Below are 16,349 nucleotides of genomic sequence, written 5' to 3' on the forward strand. Positions count from 1 at the left end.
AGCACCCACAGCCCCCTGGAGTTGGCTCCTGTGGTTTGGAAGGAAGATGGGTGCATAGGAGCCAAGCCCTAAGGCCTGAGGGGTCTTTGTCCCCCCCCCCTAAAATATTTGATCCGTTTCAATAGATCAAGCCTGCCCACTGTATCCTTGGAAGGAAACCTCATCCGAGTTCTGTGGGACCTGCCTCCAGGTCAAGTGTCAAGTGTGTACAGTCCTGGTGTTACGCTCTACATACAATTTGTGTTCTCATTTTGTCATTTTCCGTTGTGAACCGCCCTGTGATCTTTGGATGAAGGGCGGTATGCAAATGTAATAAATAATAATAATGACAATGCAAGCTCCATGTGCCTGAATTCTGGCTTATTGCTCCTGCTGCTGTCATCCTTGGCCCTCTGCTTCTGTTTTAGGTGCTTTAAGTTTTAAGTGCAGAGGGAGAATTAAAAAAACAAAACATTAAATGAGTACCAAAATTAAATTATTTAACAAGACAAGGATCAGACGGGCATAATTTCCCACCGCTCCACCAGGTCCTCTGGATGTTTGAGGGACGGCGGGGCTGTTAATAAACCCGACTCCTGTTTGTTTTTGTGATGTGCCAGGGAGCTGCTGGCGTTCTCCGGCAGGGGACTTCCGCAAATCTAATTGCCAGTGGAAAGAGAAAACGTTGCAAAAGCAACTGGGCGGTTAACATGGGAAGAGAGGGCTAGTTAGAGAGAGGCAGCCAATCGTGCGCTTGCATTTGCTAAAAGGAAACAACATCTCTCTCTGTCATCCTTGCTGTTACTGGTGTCATTTGCAAAATTGGTGTTGTTGCTTGTAAAAGCAGCTAAAATATCGGAGGGCTTTTGTGCACAAAGGTAAAATCCGTTCCTGGGACTTTGTCTGCATTCTCACTATTGCACCCACCCACCTTGGTTTTATTTCAGCTGCATAATAGTCACTGTAGCATTTTTTAATTGCCGCAACGTTCAAATAGGTCGGCCCTAATGAGTTTTATTTTTAGCAAGCTGAATGGCTTTCCCCCTGCCCCTCAGCAGGGAATCGGAAGTCAATAGGTTAGAGTCATTTGTGAGCGTTTTAAAAACAAGCAGGTGAGGCTGAAAGGAGGATGTATCTCTTTTAATTAACATTTTAAAAAAAAATGACTAGGAAGACTGACCAAACTGGCCGCGTTAGTTCACATTTGTGAGTGTTGTGGTTCCAACTTCATTGAATTAGCATTTCAGTCCGGATGTTTGCCAAATGAAGGCAGCCCTGTTTAGGGAAGTTTTTAATATGTATTTAATCTCTATTGGAAGCTACCCAGAGTGGCTGGGGAGACCCAGACGGATGGGCGGGGTATAAATAATAAATTATTATTATTATTATTATTATTATTATTATTAATGGTGTTTTTTTCCTCGAAGGAGAGAGGCTGGAGACTGAGAATCTCTTTGTCAATACCTGTTGGATTGCAAAATAAAAAAATTCCTTCAGTAGCAACTTAAAGACCAACTAAGTTTTTATTTTGGTACTGTATGAGCTTTCGTGTGCATGCACACTTCATCAGATACGAAACAGAAGTCACCAGACCCTTATGTATGTGACTTCTGTTTCAGTGTATCTGATGAAGTGTGCATGCACACGAAAGCTCATACCAAAATAAAAACTTAGTTGGTCTTTAAGGTGCTACTGAAGGAATTTTTTTATTTTGTTTCGACTCAGACCAACACGGCTACCTACCTGTTGTTGGATTGCAGTTATGGGATGTGGCCCAAGCAAGCGCCGGGGACAGACAACACTAGAAAACTGGAATCCTAGCTACAGTATATCTAGAGAGCCACAGATCCCCCACCTGTAGCCTAAAGTTTTGAAGGAGAACGGTGGACAGTTTTCCCACCAAATATTATTCCCAAAGTAGCTACCACCCATCCTAGATTGCTGAAGGCTAAGGCCACATCTGCACCCAGTGTTCAAAACTCCCATTGTTCTGGTTGCCTTTTGCAACAGGGTATCTCATTAGTGTGAGCAGTTTCAGATTAAAACTTCAGAGTGGAAGGAGAAGAGGACCTTTTTCTGCCTCCCCACTTCTAGCTACTCTGTTGACTGGAGAAGAGACCCTCTTAAGAATATTGAAGGGGGTGGGGGGGCAGGGGAAGGACTAGACCATTTGAAAAATGACCATAATAGTTTGGCTGAAGTTCATTCATTTTCAGCTTTGTATTTTTGTTATTTACCGTTAAAAATGTGCGCCTAGGCATTCCGCTGTTGCGCCCATAAACTAGGTTTAAGGTGCCATTTGGCTCCTAGCTTTCGTACGGTATCTCAGTTTCTAACACTGTCTGGACCATTTAGTTAAAATGTTCTGATGAAGTTCTGGCCTTCCCCCAAAAGAATTCTGGGAGATGTAGGTTTTTTTTAGGAGTGCTGTGAGTTGTTAGGAGAGTGCTGTTCCATTCACATCACTGCAGTTTAACAACCGGCCCCTCTTCACAGGGAATTGTAGCTCTGTGAGGGAAACAGGGCGTTGTTTCCTAACAGCCCAGGATGTGGTGGTGGGACGATAATGTGATAAGTGGGAGAAGAATGGGAGGGGGTATTGGAAGCTGAAGAGGTAACAAGGCTTAATGAGAGTTTGTGGCAAAGAGAAGTCCAGAATCGGAGGCAGAAGCTGAAGTGGGAGGAGAGAGGCCAAGAAGCAGAGATGAGTCAGGCTGGTGAAGACTCACGGGTGTCTCCCTTCCCTGTGATCTCCCAGAACCAGAAAAGGCATGAAAAGAGTGGAGAAGAGGTTGGCTACATGCCGGCACAGTCTCGGATTGCTTGGGGAAAAGCTCCGGAGAGGAGGGAATTTAGACGGTTGTGGGTAGGCGGGGACTTTCATTCTCAGCAACTGCTTCATGGGGGCAAGACCTGTTGGAGATGAACTGCTGTGCTCATTAGGCATGACACTCCACCCAGTCTGTGCAGATCATGTTCTTGCTAATAAAGTTAACTCCAACTTGATCAGTGTGATATTCTGCTGGCTGGCTTGTGACACTGGTTGGTCACTGTTGGAAACCGAATGCTGGTTTAAATTGGACCTTTAAATGGTTTAAAAATGGATGCTTTTAATTCTGATCTACCTCTTTCGCACCCCTTCATAATATGAGCCTTTTTGCTAGGATTATGTTATATGTTGTTGTTTAGGGTGGGAAATTTCCCTCAAGCTTTCTCTTCAACCCTTGGCAGGTTTGCATGCATAATTGTTCCATCCAGTCATGCTAGAGGCAGCGCCATTGGCTGTGTTGTAACGTCTAGGAATTTCCTAATGGGGAGGGAAGAGCTCTTTTCTTATCTTGATTTAGCTCGAAGCATTTCCTTAGGATGAAAACTGGTGGTTAAGAAAATAACCTAGTCCCACCTGCGAGTTCCCAGAAGTTTCTCACTTTAATTTCACACCAATGCTGTAAAAATCCCATGCGAAGCCTAGGTAGGCTGCGAAAACAATCTAGCAGCAATATAGTAAAATATATCCAACCCGGTGTGACATATGTCGCATTTGTCCCCAGGGATAGTTTCTATCTTCCAGTTCCTGTCTCTGGTTAAAGTATTATCTTGTGCCACTTTTAAACCCTTGTTTTTCCCCCCTTTTGAATAAAACGGAGAAGCTTTTCTTAGAGAGAGAGATGCTTTTCCGAAATCTAGTTAGTAAAGCTGCAACATTTATTCAGGCTGCAATCCTATTCCCTGCTGATCATCTCATTTGTGGTTCATGTAGTTGGAGGTCAGGCTTGCCTAAGGGGCTGTTGGCTTACAACTTGACAAGTCACCTGTACCCACTGACCAGAGGCAAATGGGGGGATGAGATGGTGGGCTGTGAGGTAATAATAATAGATGTCACAGTACTGGCCGATGGGCAAATCACTAAATTTCAGACACTGGTGGCTCGAAGAAGTCAAAGCTAAGGTAGGCTTTCATTGAAACACTTAACTTGTGGATTTGTATATGTTGCTAGTGACCCACATGGTTGCGCTAATGAATAGGAGTGCTTTTGTAACGCAGACCGTTCGTAATGGCAGTTCAGATGGGGAATTTGTTGTTCTGGAAGGCTAAAAGCCGAGCGGCCCATAAACCTGTCTTTTAAACTCTTTTATTTGTTAGGAATTAAGCCCCAGTGGAGGTCGGGTTCTTTAAGAATGATAATTTGTGCTGATGTGATCGTGCTGACTTTCAGCGAGGCTACACTACCATTGTAAGCAGCAAAGGTATAATCATTTCCATTGAGCGAGGCTTCAGTCTGAAGCACGGATATTCGGAAGAAAAACCCCACGGAGCTTGGAGGGACTTCCTTTTGAGTCAACGAGGTTGTGCTTCCAAGTCCCTTGAGGGATCGTCTAAAACTGACCAGCCGGTACATGTGAATAATAGGTTCTGTTAAGTGTCGGTGGTGCTCAGTGCCGGATTTACGTATAAGCTAAACAAGCTATTAGCTTAGGGCCACACTCTCTTGGGGCTCCCCAAAAAAATTTAAAGAGAAAAAACAATGATGTACATTTCCAAAATATAAGATAAAAAAACAAATAAAACCTAGATACAGCAACAGTGTTTTGTGTTGTGTAGGCTCCTATGATGCAAGTATTTTAGCTGCTAGCCTGCTCCCTAAAATATCACTGGTTTGCGCACTTCTATATATAGGGTGCCTACATTCTGCATGGACTGGTTGCATGGCAACACGTGCAAATGGCTTTACGGTAGATACCTATTACAGCAATACCTCCGTGAACGTCCGCCTCATCTAGAGTCCATTCCGGCGAATGTCTGCGGCAAACCCGGAAGTACCAGAATGGGTTACTTCCGGGTTTGCCACTTGCGCATGCGCAGAAGTGCAAACTACTCCACACGTGTGCGCAAACGCGGCGCTTTGCCCTGCGTCCTTTTCAGCTAGCGGCCGGGGCTCAGGAACGGATCCCAGTCGCAAAACAAGGTACGACTGTAGGTCCACAAATTACCATGTAGCATATATTCAACACAAAAAAAAAACAGCGACCATTTGTTGTTGTTGACAAAGGACAGCTGGACATATAAAGGGCCCCATTGCCTTCAGTAGCTTAGGGCCTCATCAAACCTAAATCCGGTCCCCATTTTTGCTCCTTCCGTACGGATATCTACACATACTGCAAGACGTGCTCCCTTTTATTAAGTAGATGTCAGTGCCTGGTTGACATTTAGTAATATACACTTGTTTCATTTGCTCAGCTTAGTTCTTTCTTCACTGCTTACTCTTGCAGAAGAATCTGTGGGTTAGCTTACGGCCAGGTGTGCTGGCTAAACAGCACCATTTCTGGGTTGTTGTTTTTCCATAGCTGCTGTTCATCTGGATTCCTCGGTTTCTGTGACGTCTGCAGCTCTGAAAGGTGCAAGGGACAGTATCGTGTGTTGGTGGTGGTGGGGCTAAGATCTCTGTTGGAGCTCATCTGCATGCAACCTGTAAGCCTGGAAGGCACCTGGGAATCGATAGGTTCAAAGGGCAAATCATACTTTGTTGACTGTGGATTTTGTGTTGCCCGGTTCAGCCTGCCCTAACCTTCAGGGCGATCGGGGTAGATAAGAGATATTGCTGCTTTAGTATCTCGAGGGTGAAGATGGGTGATGGTGGGCATTCTCCTCTCCCCAGCCCCCCACCCATTGCCTGTGGTGAAAGTGACTGCAAGGTTTGGTTCCTAGCTGTCAAGATATCCCCTTTTTAAGGGCAATTCCCTTATGCTGAATAGGATTCCTTGCGAGAAAAGGGAAAAGTTGACAGCTATGGTTTGGTTTTTACTTAGAATGTAAGAAAAATCACCTTCTGATACAGTGCAATAAAATAAATAAATACAACTATAGATTGATTGATTGATTGTTACGGTTCTTGACCAGCACACACATAAATATGCAGTACATAAAAACAATAAAAGAAAAACAATAACAATCTAAAAATAGGCAATAAGTATAAGTTTTAACAATTGTTTAAAAGAAAATGATTAAAAGTAGTGTTACTACTTAGGGGGGTAGACTACAGCTGTTAATATCACTGGATCCTCTTTAGCTAGTCCTGAAGATATTTGGACACTGCTAATTAGATTAGACCGAATTTTTATGGCTCTAGCACAGAATTTGGCTACCTTCGCTGACACATTAGAGTTAGCGTCGGAAAGAAGCCACTGTATATAGAAATTATCCGAGCGTCCAGGTAGCTCTGCCAGTATAGTGTGGATAAGCTCGCCTCGCACCTCCATGTAGAAGCAGCATCGCAAAAGTATATGGCCGATAGATTCCACTTCTCCTGATCCGCACAGGCAGCATCTCTCACATAAGGGGATCCGTTTGTACTTCCCTTGGAGAACTGCTGAAGGCATGCGGTTACGGGCCAAAGTGAATGCTCTTCTATGAGAGGGTATTTCCAGGTGGAATAAATATCTGGCTGGGCGGGCCAAGTATCTCCTTTCCTCCTCAATTAGAAAGTGAGGTACTTTACTTAAATCCTTCTGTCTCTCTATATCTATAATCCTCTGTTTAATAAGGGTCTTTGCTGTATTAAGATCATGTGACATAAGGCTGGATGGGTTGAGGCCCTATACTCAGCATCTTATTCACTATGGTCTTGCTCCAGAGTAAATACAACTATATATAATCAGAAACTTCAGTATCACCGTATTTGCAGTTAATAAGATTGTTCCAGCACTTAAACTTGACTCATCCTTACAAATCCTGAATTTTCATTAAAACTGAAAAAACCCACAGAGTTATGCAAATGCATGTATTGCAAAGAGAAGTGTGCACAGCCAGCGTTAAGACAACTCGGTAACCTCACTCCCTCTCTGTATCTGACATTCACCTTAGGTTTAGGGAAGTTTTTAATGTTTGATGTTTTATTGTGTTCTTAATATTCTGTTGGGAGCCACCGAGAGTGGCTGGGGAAACCCAGCCAGATGGGCGGAGTATAAATATGTTGTTGTTGTTGTTGTTGTTGTTGTTGTTGTTGTTGTTGTTGTTGTTGTTGTTGTTGTTATTTATTATTATTATTATTATTATTATTATTATTATTTTATTATTTAAGCAACTAGTGACATAGGTTTAGCAGCAAGAGCTCATTCACAAATGTATAATGGCTTTAAAATAAGGCAGGGGTGTCTCTACTCAAGGCTTCTAATGGTTTTTCGATAATCCAATATCAGCAGTATTCCCCTAATTTTTTTAAGTCCCTTTACAGGGACCCAGGTGGCGCTGTGGGTTGAACCACAGAGTCTAGAGCTTGCTGATCAGAAGGTCGGCGGTTCGAATCCCTGCAACAGGGTGAGCTTCCGTTGCTCGGTCCCAGCTCCTGCCCACCCAGCAGTTCGAAAGCACATCAAAGTGCAAGTAGATAAATAGGGACCGCTCCGGCGGGAAGGTAAACGGCGTTTCCGTGTGCTGCTCTGGTTCACCAGAAGCGTCTTTGTCATGCTGGCCACATGACCTGGAAGCTGTCTGCGGACAAACGCTGGCTCCCTCAGCCTATAGAGCGAGATGAGCGCCGCAACCCCAGAGTCGGACATGACTGGACCTGATGGTCAGGGGCCCCTTTACCTTTACAGAAACGTCTGAGAAATCATAATTTCCTTCAGAGGTTTAGGGAGTTGTATTTCAGCGCATGTAGAAAACCACACTGTCATCGGTAACCGGGGTAGATGTTAAGAAATGGAAACCGTGTGGTTTCCTGGAAGAGTTGAGCAAAACTCTCAGTAGTTTTAGCTTTCTAAGAGAATCTATAGGAGGAATTTTATTTGGTCAATTGACCAGTCAAATATTTTCGGTTGAACAGTTAGTTAACTACTTAATATCTGATTGCAGTCTTTGCAAATATTCTACAAAGCCAAGAATGCCATGGTGTAGCTTTTTTCAGCTTCCTTTAAAATGGTTGCTGTATTTTGATTTATTTCTGTTCTTTTTTAATTTCATTTTTTTAAAAACATGTAATTATAGGTCAGGCTTCTGCAACCTGGCACACAGAAGTTTTTCTGTACTTACAACTCTGATTAGTCCAAACATGACATAGCTGTGCAAAAATGGGTTTAAAGGAAATTGTAGTCTCTGGTTGGGAAACTATAGATTGACCTGGTGTTCCTGTATAAAATAAAAATGTTCGGTTAGCATTTATAGAAATCTTCCTAGCACTGTTGAAAGTAAAAAAGAATTCATTATAATATTTATTTTTATTTAATCGAAACATATTCTGTAACCCATAACATATACAAAGTAGGAAACATACAATTGAATTAAAATTAAACATATCCAAACCATACAAATTGGGGTTGTTGCATTTACAGCCACTGGGGAGAAGGATAATTATTGATATTGGAGGGTAGTAGTATGCCCTTTCTAAAAATAAAAATAAAATGTTTTATTTGTAATATCAGGATATTGTCCTCAGAGTTTTATTATACAGTGGTACCTCGCAAGACGAATGCCTCGCGCAACAAAAAACTCGCAAGACGAAAGCGTTTTGCGATCTTTTTGTTGATTCGCAAGACGAATTTTTCTATGGCCGTGCTTCACAAGGCGATTTTTTTGCATTTTTTTTTTTGCTTTGCTTTTACATTGGAAAACCGCAAGACGAGATTTTTGCTATGCAAAACGACTCATGGAACGAATTAATTTTGTCTTGCGAGGCACCACTGTATTCTCACTTGAAGCTGAAGAGTTATTAAGAATTCCAAATAGTGCCATATTTCCCTGGAGGCATATAAACATTGTTGTCATAAAATAGTTTTTTGCCTAGTTGTTGAAATTGAATATTATTTTTTGTTTCTACTCTACTATATCTTAATTTTTGAATTAATTTGTCATCAGTAGCCATGGGCCAGATTTCACCGTCCTTATTTAGCTCTTCTAAATATGTCTTGCGATAAACATCCAAGCAGCTAACAAAAAAAGTAATAGAATCAATACTTTATCCAATTTGCCTTCATTTTGCCCATCCCATATCCCCAGTAATACAAGTGAAGAGATTGCAATCAGTTCTTGTTTTAGTTATTAAGCTAATTTATACAAACCCTGTCTCCAGAAAGCTTGCCAGTTGGATGATACCCCTACATTATGATGTTATAAAAGCTAATTTGATTGTTTCAAATTACTATTAAGGAGTTGGCAGAAATACCAAGGCCCTTGAAGACTAATCCCTCTTTTGTTGTTGCTGTTCTAATAAAATTAATGCTTAAAAAAACCTGACCCAGTATTTGAGCCATATTTGACTGATCTGTTGGCCTAATCTTTATTGACCAATCTTGTGAAGAACTCACAAGATTGGTCAATAAAGATTAGGCCAACAGATCAGTCAAATATGGCTCAAATACTAGTAGGGACCCAGGTGGCGCTGTGGTTAAATCACAGAGCCTAGGGCTTGATGACCAGAAGGTTGGCGGTTCGAATCCCTGTGACGGGGTGAGCTCCCGCCGCTTGGTCCCAGCTCCTGCCAACCTAGCAGTTCGAAAGCACGCCAAAATGCAAGTAGATAAATCGGAACCGCTACAGCAGGAAGGTAAACGGCGTTCCCATGTGCTGCTCTGGTTTGCCAGAAGCGGCTTTGTCATGCTGGCCACATGACCTGGAAACTATACGCCGGCTCCCTCGGCCAATAATGCGAGATGAGCGCGCAACCCCAGAGTCGGTCACGACTGGACCTAATGGTCAGGGGTCCCTTTACCTTTACCTTGTGAAGAACTAAGGAAGGATCTATTGCCTAAAACACATAGATCTAATCTAAAAAGAAGCAGTATAGGCTTCATGGTTTTGCCACAGCCTTTGGATAGTAATTGTGTGTGATATAACAGGAAGTTTTTTCCTATGGGCACACTCCCCTTTTTTTTGTGTGCAGAAAATAAATGCAACTTGCCCCCGAGCCCAACAAAAGAGTGGCATTTGAACCCAGACCTTGTTCGACTTTTCATCTACTAAACGTATCTCTATCTTCACTCTTTGTACAGTGAAAGAAACCGCAGTGTGATTCTGCCTCTGTTAACTCTTTTAATTGCCTCTCGATTCTATCTTTTCGATATATTTGCACGAAGTGCTACAGGCTGTGACGCTGTTTTACTAGGGCGTGCTGAATAGCTGTCTCCCATTTTTATTTTTCTGATATCCCCCAAAGTCCAAGAAGTACGGATCCTGTCATTTTGTATAAGAATGTGGAAAGGATGAATTCCTCTTGTGGAAGCGACTGTAAAAAGCTCGCGAAAGCTGCCTGCTTACTGACTCTTTTGCCCTCTTCCCCTGAGGTGAAAAGCCCTAAATCACAATTTAAATCACTAGTCAGTAAGACTTGATTTAAATTTTATTTTATTTTTTTGACAGAAAGGCCATTCCTGCTGGTATAATCTTAATATTTACAACCAGATGAAGGTTTCATTTTTAGAATAATAACTTTTCCGGAAATTGTTTAGAAGACATTTTTTAATGGTGCTTTTAATGTTTTATCCCTTCTTGCTGGCTGCGCTGGGCTCCTTTGGAAGGAAGGTGGGCAAGCAGAAATTTAATAAGTAATTAATGATGCATAAATAAACTTTGGCATTAATTTCTCAGAGACACTTCAGGTACCTGTCTTTAATAATCCTTTGTCCTTTCCTTATTGGAGTAGCTACTGTCATTCATATACCGGTAATAAGAACTGGAGATTTCTTGGCTAATAATAATAATAGTAGTAATAATAATAATTATTTATTTATACCCCGCCCATCTGGCTGGGCTTCCCCAGCTACTCTGGGCGGCTTCCAAGAAAAGATTAAAAATACATTAAAACATTAGTCATTTAAAACGTCCCTAAACAGGGCTGCCTACAGGTGTGTTCTAAATATCAGATAGTTGTTTATTTCTTTTACATCTGGTTTATTAGTTCTGTATTTACTGATGTTCCAAGGGTCTTATGTTACAGTAGGAAGGATCAAGGTTGTTAGTAAAAAATGGAGTTATTCATTGCTGCCATATCTCTCTAAGTAAGGACTAATTAGTTTGTGTTCAGCCTTAAGTCATGCTTGAGATCCTGAGCTGTAACCTTAAATGATAAAATACATACTTTATTCCATAGGAAATGAGTATATTACAATGGGGAGGCTGTGGCCCCCTGGAAATTAATGGACTATATTTCCTATCATCCACGACTGTTGGCCATTCTGGCTGGGGCTGATGGGAGTTGTAGTCCAGCAACGTCTGAACATTGCCATGTTCTCCATCCCTGGTCTATATTTTAGCCTATATTTAAGCATGGTGTTTTAACCGTGGTGATTCTTGTGTGTTTCCACAGACTACTTGAATTAAAGTTGGGAGATCTGGGCACATAGCTCATGCTGACAATAAGCCATGGCAGCCGACGACAAAGTAGCTATTTTAACCGACGACGAAGAGGAGCAAAAGAGGAAGTATGTGCTCGCTGACCCTTTCAACGGGATTTCCAAGGAGCCAGACCCCCAAACCCAAAGCGATACACCTTCGACAGAGACCACCACCACCATTCCGGACGAGGAACTGGATTGGCTCGAAAAGCACTGTGTCAAAGTGAACAACGATCTCCTGATCTCCAAAGTCTTTTATTTTTTCTTTTATGCTGCTTACGGTTCGCTCTACCCACTGCTTCCTGTGTATTACAAGCAGCTGGGCATGACGCCCAGCCAGAGCGGGCTGCTGGTGGGCATCAGGTACTTCATTGAGTTCTGCAGCGCTCCGTTCTGGGGTGTGGTGGCGGACCGCTTCAAAAAAGGGAAAGTCGTCCTCCTCTTCTCCCTTTTGTGTTGGGTGCTGTTCAATTTGGGAATCGGGTTCGTCAAACCGGCTACCTTAAGGTGCGTACCAAAGTTCCTGCCGCCAGTCTCTCCTACCAACGCCAGCCACCTCTCGACGGCAACCACGCAAAACGTCTCCCTCCCTTCGGCGATTCCTACCACCCGGGCTGCGTCGCCAGAGGGCCGGAGGAAAAGAGACGTTTCTTCTTATAGCTTGGTGGCGGCGAGCTCAGCTCCTCCTGAAACCACATTCCCTCTCACCACGCGGAACATGTTGAGGTCCGAAGAGAGCGTGGTTACTCACAGTACTCCGAAAGGCATCGTTACTGCCGGATCGTTGGGGAATTTAACCCCTCCGACAGTGCCTCCTGCCGCCACCACCGGGGCTGCCACTCTCGTCTACGATCACCAGGAAGTGGAGGCGATCTTCCTGCTCATCCTGATGGTTGTTATCATAGGGGAGTTTTTCAGCGCGTCGTCGGTCACGATTGTGGACACGATCACCCTGCAGTACCTCGGCAAGCACCGAGATCGCTACGGGCTCCAGCGCATGTGGGGCTCTCTGGGCTGGGGCCTGGCCATGCTCTCGGTAGGAATCGGCATCGACGCCACCCGTATCGATGTGCTCATCGAAGGGCAAGGCTGCAAAGCCCCGGAATACAAGAACTACAGGATTGTTTTCATCGTCTTTGGTGTGCTAATGACACTCTCCTTGGTTGTGGCCACCCAGTTCCGGTTCCACTACAACCACTACAAGCAAGAGGAGAACCAAAGCAAAGATGGGGACATCTCCCAGGTGGACAGGAACTCCTCCCACGACTCCTCCAATGACACCCCGAGTGACACAAGCCAGTCGCCCTCCTTTAGTTTCTGGGACTTGATAAAGCTGCTCTGCAGTATCCAATATGGCTCCGTGCTCTTTGTAGCTTGGTTCATGGGCTTTGGGTACGGATTTGTGTTCACCTTCCTTTACTGGCACTTGGAGGACTTGAACGGCACCACCACGCTCTTCGGGGTCTGCTCCGTCCTGAGTCACGTGTCCGAACTGACCGCGTATTTCTTCAGCCACAAGTTGATCGAGCTAATTGGACACATCAGGTAAGCAAACAGTATGGTGGTGGTTGACTAGCCGTTGTCAGTGTTGCACCAAACATAGATATATACTGTATCAAATCAAATCAAATCAAATCAAATCAAACTTTATTTGCGTAGCCGACAGGCCATAGCATCAAAAGGACAAACACTAACAAAAATACATTACATACATGGTTACCAATAAAACCTATTAAACCTATTAAAACCCAAGGTAAAAGCTGGGTTATCATTCATCAATGTCCCTCTGTCCCATGGGCGGCGACCTTCTCTCTGGTAGATTGTTCCGGGCTAGTTAAGTGTAGGGCCCAGCCAAATTGAAAGATTGTGAATATGGCCACAGGGGGATGGTCAGGACAAGGAGAAAGATAATAATAACCAAATAAGCAGGGGGTAATAAATAAAAATAAGTTAATAATCTCATTCCTTAAAATTTAACATACATAAAGTGATAATAATACTGATAAAATCCGTATTATTCCTGCATATAAGACTACTTTTTAACCCAGGAAGATCTTCTCAAAAGTCGGGGGTCGTCTTATACGCCGGTATATCCCAAACTCTATATTTCAACTGGGAAAGTTGGGGGTCGTCTTATACACCCAGTCGTCTTATACGCCGGAATAGGTAGTCGTACCTTGGAAGTCGAATGGAATCCGTTCTGGAAGTCCGTTTGACTTCCAAAACGTTCGGAAACCAAAGCGCGGCTTCCGATTGGCTGCAGGAAGGTCCTGTGGCCAATCGGAAGCCCCGTCGGACGTTTGGGTTCCAAATAATGTTTGCAAACCGGAACACTCACTTCCGGGTTTGTGGCGTTCGGGAGCCAAAACGTTCGACTCGCAAGGCGTTCAGGATCCAAGGTACGACTTTAACAGTGCAAGGAAACTTTGGCCCTCCATGTGTTGCTGGATTAGAGCTCCCATCAGTCCTGATTCCTGGGGCTGCCGGGAGTTGGTTGGATCATTTGGAGAGCCAAAGATTTGCCGCCGCATCCGAAAGTGCAAAAGAATTGTGATGGCAAAACGGTGCAATCCTAAGCATATCTACAAAGAACCAAGTTATATTAAAGTGAGTGGGACTTACTCCCAAGTAAGTGGGTTTAAGATTGCAGCTCAGGGGAGTGAAGCTGTGTATGTATTTAAAGCACATCTGTGTCCCACCCTCATCTGGGAAGAATTAGGGAACTGTGGTTTAAGAGTGCTGGGAATTGCAGCTCTTTTGGGGGAAACTACAGTTCCAAAATTATTGGTGGGTGTGTACATAGCTTAAGGTGTGAATCGGGATAGTCCTTCGTTCAAATTTCACATGTGGCAAAACCGCACTAGGTGGTCTTAAGAAAGCCACTCTTTCTAAGCTTCATTCTTCTGATGTGCAATTTGAAGCATAATAATAACTCACCTTAAAGAGCTCTTGTAAGGGTTATACTTGGAATATACCTGTGAAATTCTTTGAATGGTTAAAAGAACTACAGTGGTATCTTGGGTTACAAACGCTTCGGGTTACAGACTCCGCTAACCCGGGAGTAGTACCTCGGGTTAAGCACTTTACTTCAGGATGAGAACAGAAATCGTGTGGCGGCGGCGGCGGCTAAAGTGGTACCTCAGGTTAAGAACAGTTTCAGGTTAAGAACGGACCTCCGGAACGAATTAAGTTCTTAACCCGAGGTACCACTGTATGTAAATCTGAACAGTATTATTATATCTGATCTATTAGATACGTCAGTATTTGAGGAGCTATTTTCTGGATTTTCCCAGTATTTTCTAGATTTTTATTTTTATTTAAAAGACATTTTAACCTGTTGATGGTTTCATTTCTCCCACATAACATGGTACCAGCCACTGTTAGGATTACAGATTAATAAATTGCTCTGCATGACAACTGTCAGCCTGAAGCCAGTTCAAGAAACTGCATGAGAAAGGTTGGGGTTTTTTTTTTTGCATAAAACCAGACACTGCGGAGATGTTTTGAACAGGGTGGGGCAAATGATTCGGACCTTCAAATGCATGCATGCAAACCAGCTATTAAGTAAGACCGTGAGTGGACCAGCTGGAATTGCCTGAGTTGTATCCCACTGAGTCATATTTGGTGTGATTTCAGTGGGCCCCACCCTGAGTGTAATTCACTTGGATATAGCCAACCTGTACCTTAACAGTGCAAACCTGTACAGTACTCAAAAGTGAGCCCTTTTGCAATCGTCCCATTGAGTTTAACAAAGCCTATTCAAAGGAAAGTGGGTATAGGATTATAGCCTCAGGCTTAGATCTTAACTGGCGCAAATGCATTGTTCTCCATAGCATGGATAATAACCGTCAGTGGGGTCGAATAGAGTTCCCAGTGCCTAACCTTGAAAGATGATCTTTCAAAAGCTGCCACAGGGGAAATATTCGGCATCTGTGACTTTGCCTCGGCCAGCACTGTAATGTTGGGCGACATCACATAGACTCAATATCTCTCTGCCACGCTGACAAACTTAGTTGGTCTCTAAGGTGCTACTGGAAGGATTTTTTAAATAAAAGAAATAAGAGTACCTTTCAAGGGAAAGTCTTGGCAAAACTAATGACCAAACTGTAATTTTCTGCATGTTTTGCTTGGAGAAAAAACACAAGTATGCATTTAAAGCAATGCCACCCTTAAGAAAACCCAGTTTTGGGAGGTTGATTTAAAAGAACTTTGGTTTCTGATGTACCGGTAGTATAAATGTTTGGTCCACAAAATTCACCTGCTCCTGTTCAAATTCCCAAATGCTACATAACACACACACCCGCCCCCACATCCCAGGAAATATATTTATGACCTTTCATCTTTGAATTATTTTATGTGTACCATTTTGTTTTGCCAAATGATTGAGGAAGATTTTCTGCCTTAGGTAACAAAATATTCTGTGACACAGAGGTAGGTCACTCGCTGCTATTTTATTTTATTATTATATTTTATATATTTTTATATTTTTTATATTTTTTATATTTTTATATGTTTATATATAAATATATATATATTATTTTATTGGTAGCAACATAATATAAAATAATCTTCCAGTCTGGTTAACTCTAGCATCGGAGAAAGTGTGTGATTGGCGTATTGAAGGTACTGTACTATGAAAAGTTTGCCCCACTGCAAGAATTCTATTTTTCCTTCCTTTAAATGCAGTTTCACTTCAGTGTCATTATAGAGATACGTGCATTTTTCAAAGTTTGCTGTTCATAGCAGATCTTCATTAAGAGGTTACGCTGTTGGCTGTTAACCAAGCAAATAGCAAGATTGCACCAATCCACGCCATAGTTGAAATGGGTTTCCGTAGCTCAGCGGTAGAGTTATGTTCTTGCATGGAAAAATCCCAGGTCCCTCCAAGTAGGGCTGGCAATATCTCATTGTCTGAAACCCTTCAGAGTCGCTGTCAGTACAGTGAACTAGATGAAAAACATCATCTTATGTTCCTACATGGCGAGCTGCATTCTTTTTTCACTTAAGACTATCACATATATCTGCATTGGGCTTTATGTTTCTGCT

The 16,349-nt window shown here is 42.9% G+C and overlaps 1 protein-coding gene across 2 annotated transcripts in view; it reads left to right on the forward strand.

The window, feature by feature from the left end:
* Positions 1 to 16,349, forward strand: part of MFSD6 (major facilitator superfamily domain containing 6) — a 44,938-nt gene that overhangs the window by 1,136 nt on the left and 27,453 nt on the right. For both annotated transcript variants that reach the window (XR_009558443.1, XM_035136152.2), the window contains exon 2: positions 11,276 to 12,848. Coding sequence is in view for 1 of the 2 variants with exons in the window: in XM_035136152.2 (XP_034992043.2) it covers positions 11,332 to 12,848 (1,517 nt within the window). In the remaining variant the exon portion in view is untranslated. The remainder of the gene's footprint in view (positions 1 to 11,275; positions 12,849 to 16,349) is intronic.

This window comes from Zootoca vivipara, chromosome 1, assembly GCF_963506605.1.
Source record: "Zootoca vivipara chromosome 1, rZooViv1.1, whole genome shotgun sequence".
Taxonomy (NCBI): Eukaryota; Metazoa; Chordata; class Lepidosauria; order Squamata; family Lacertidae; genus Zootoca; species Zootoca vivipara.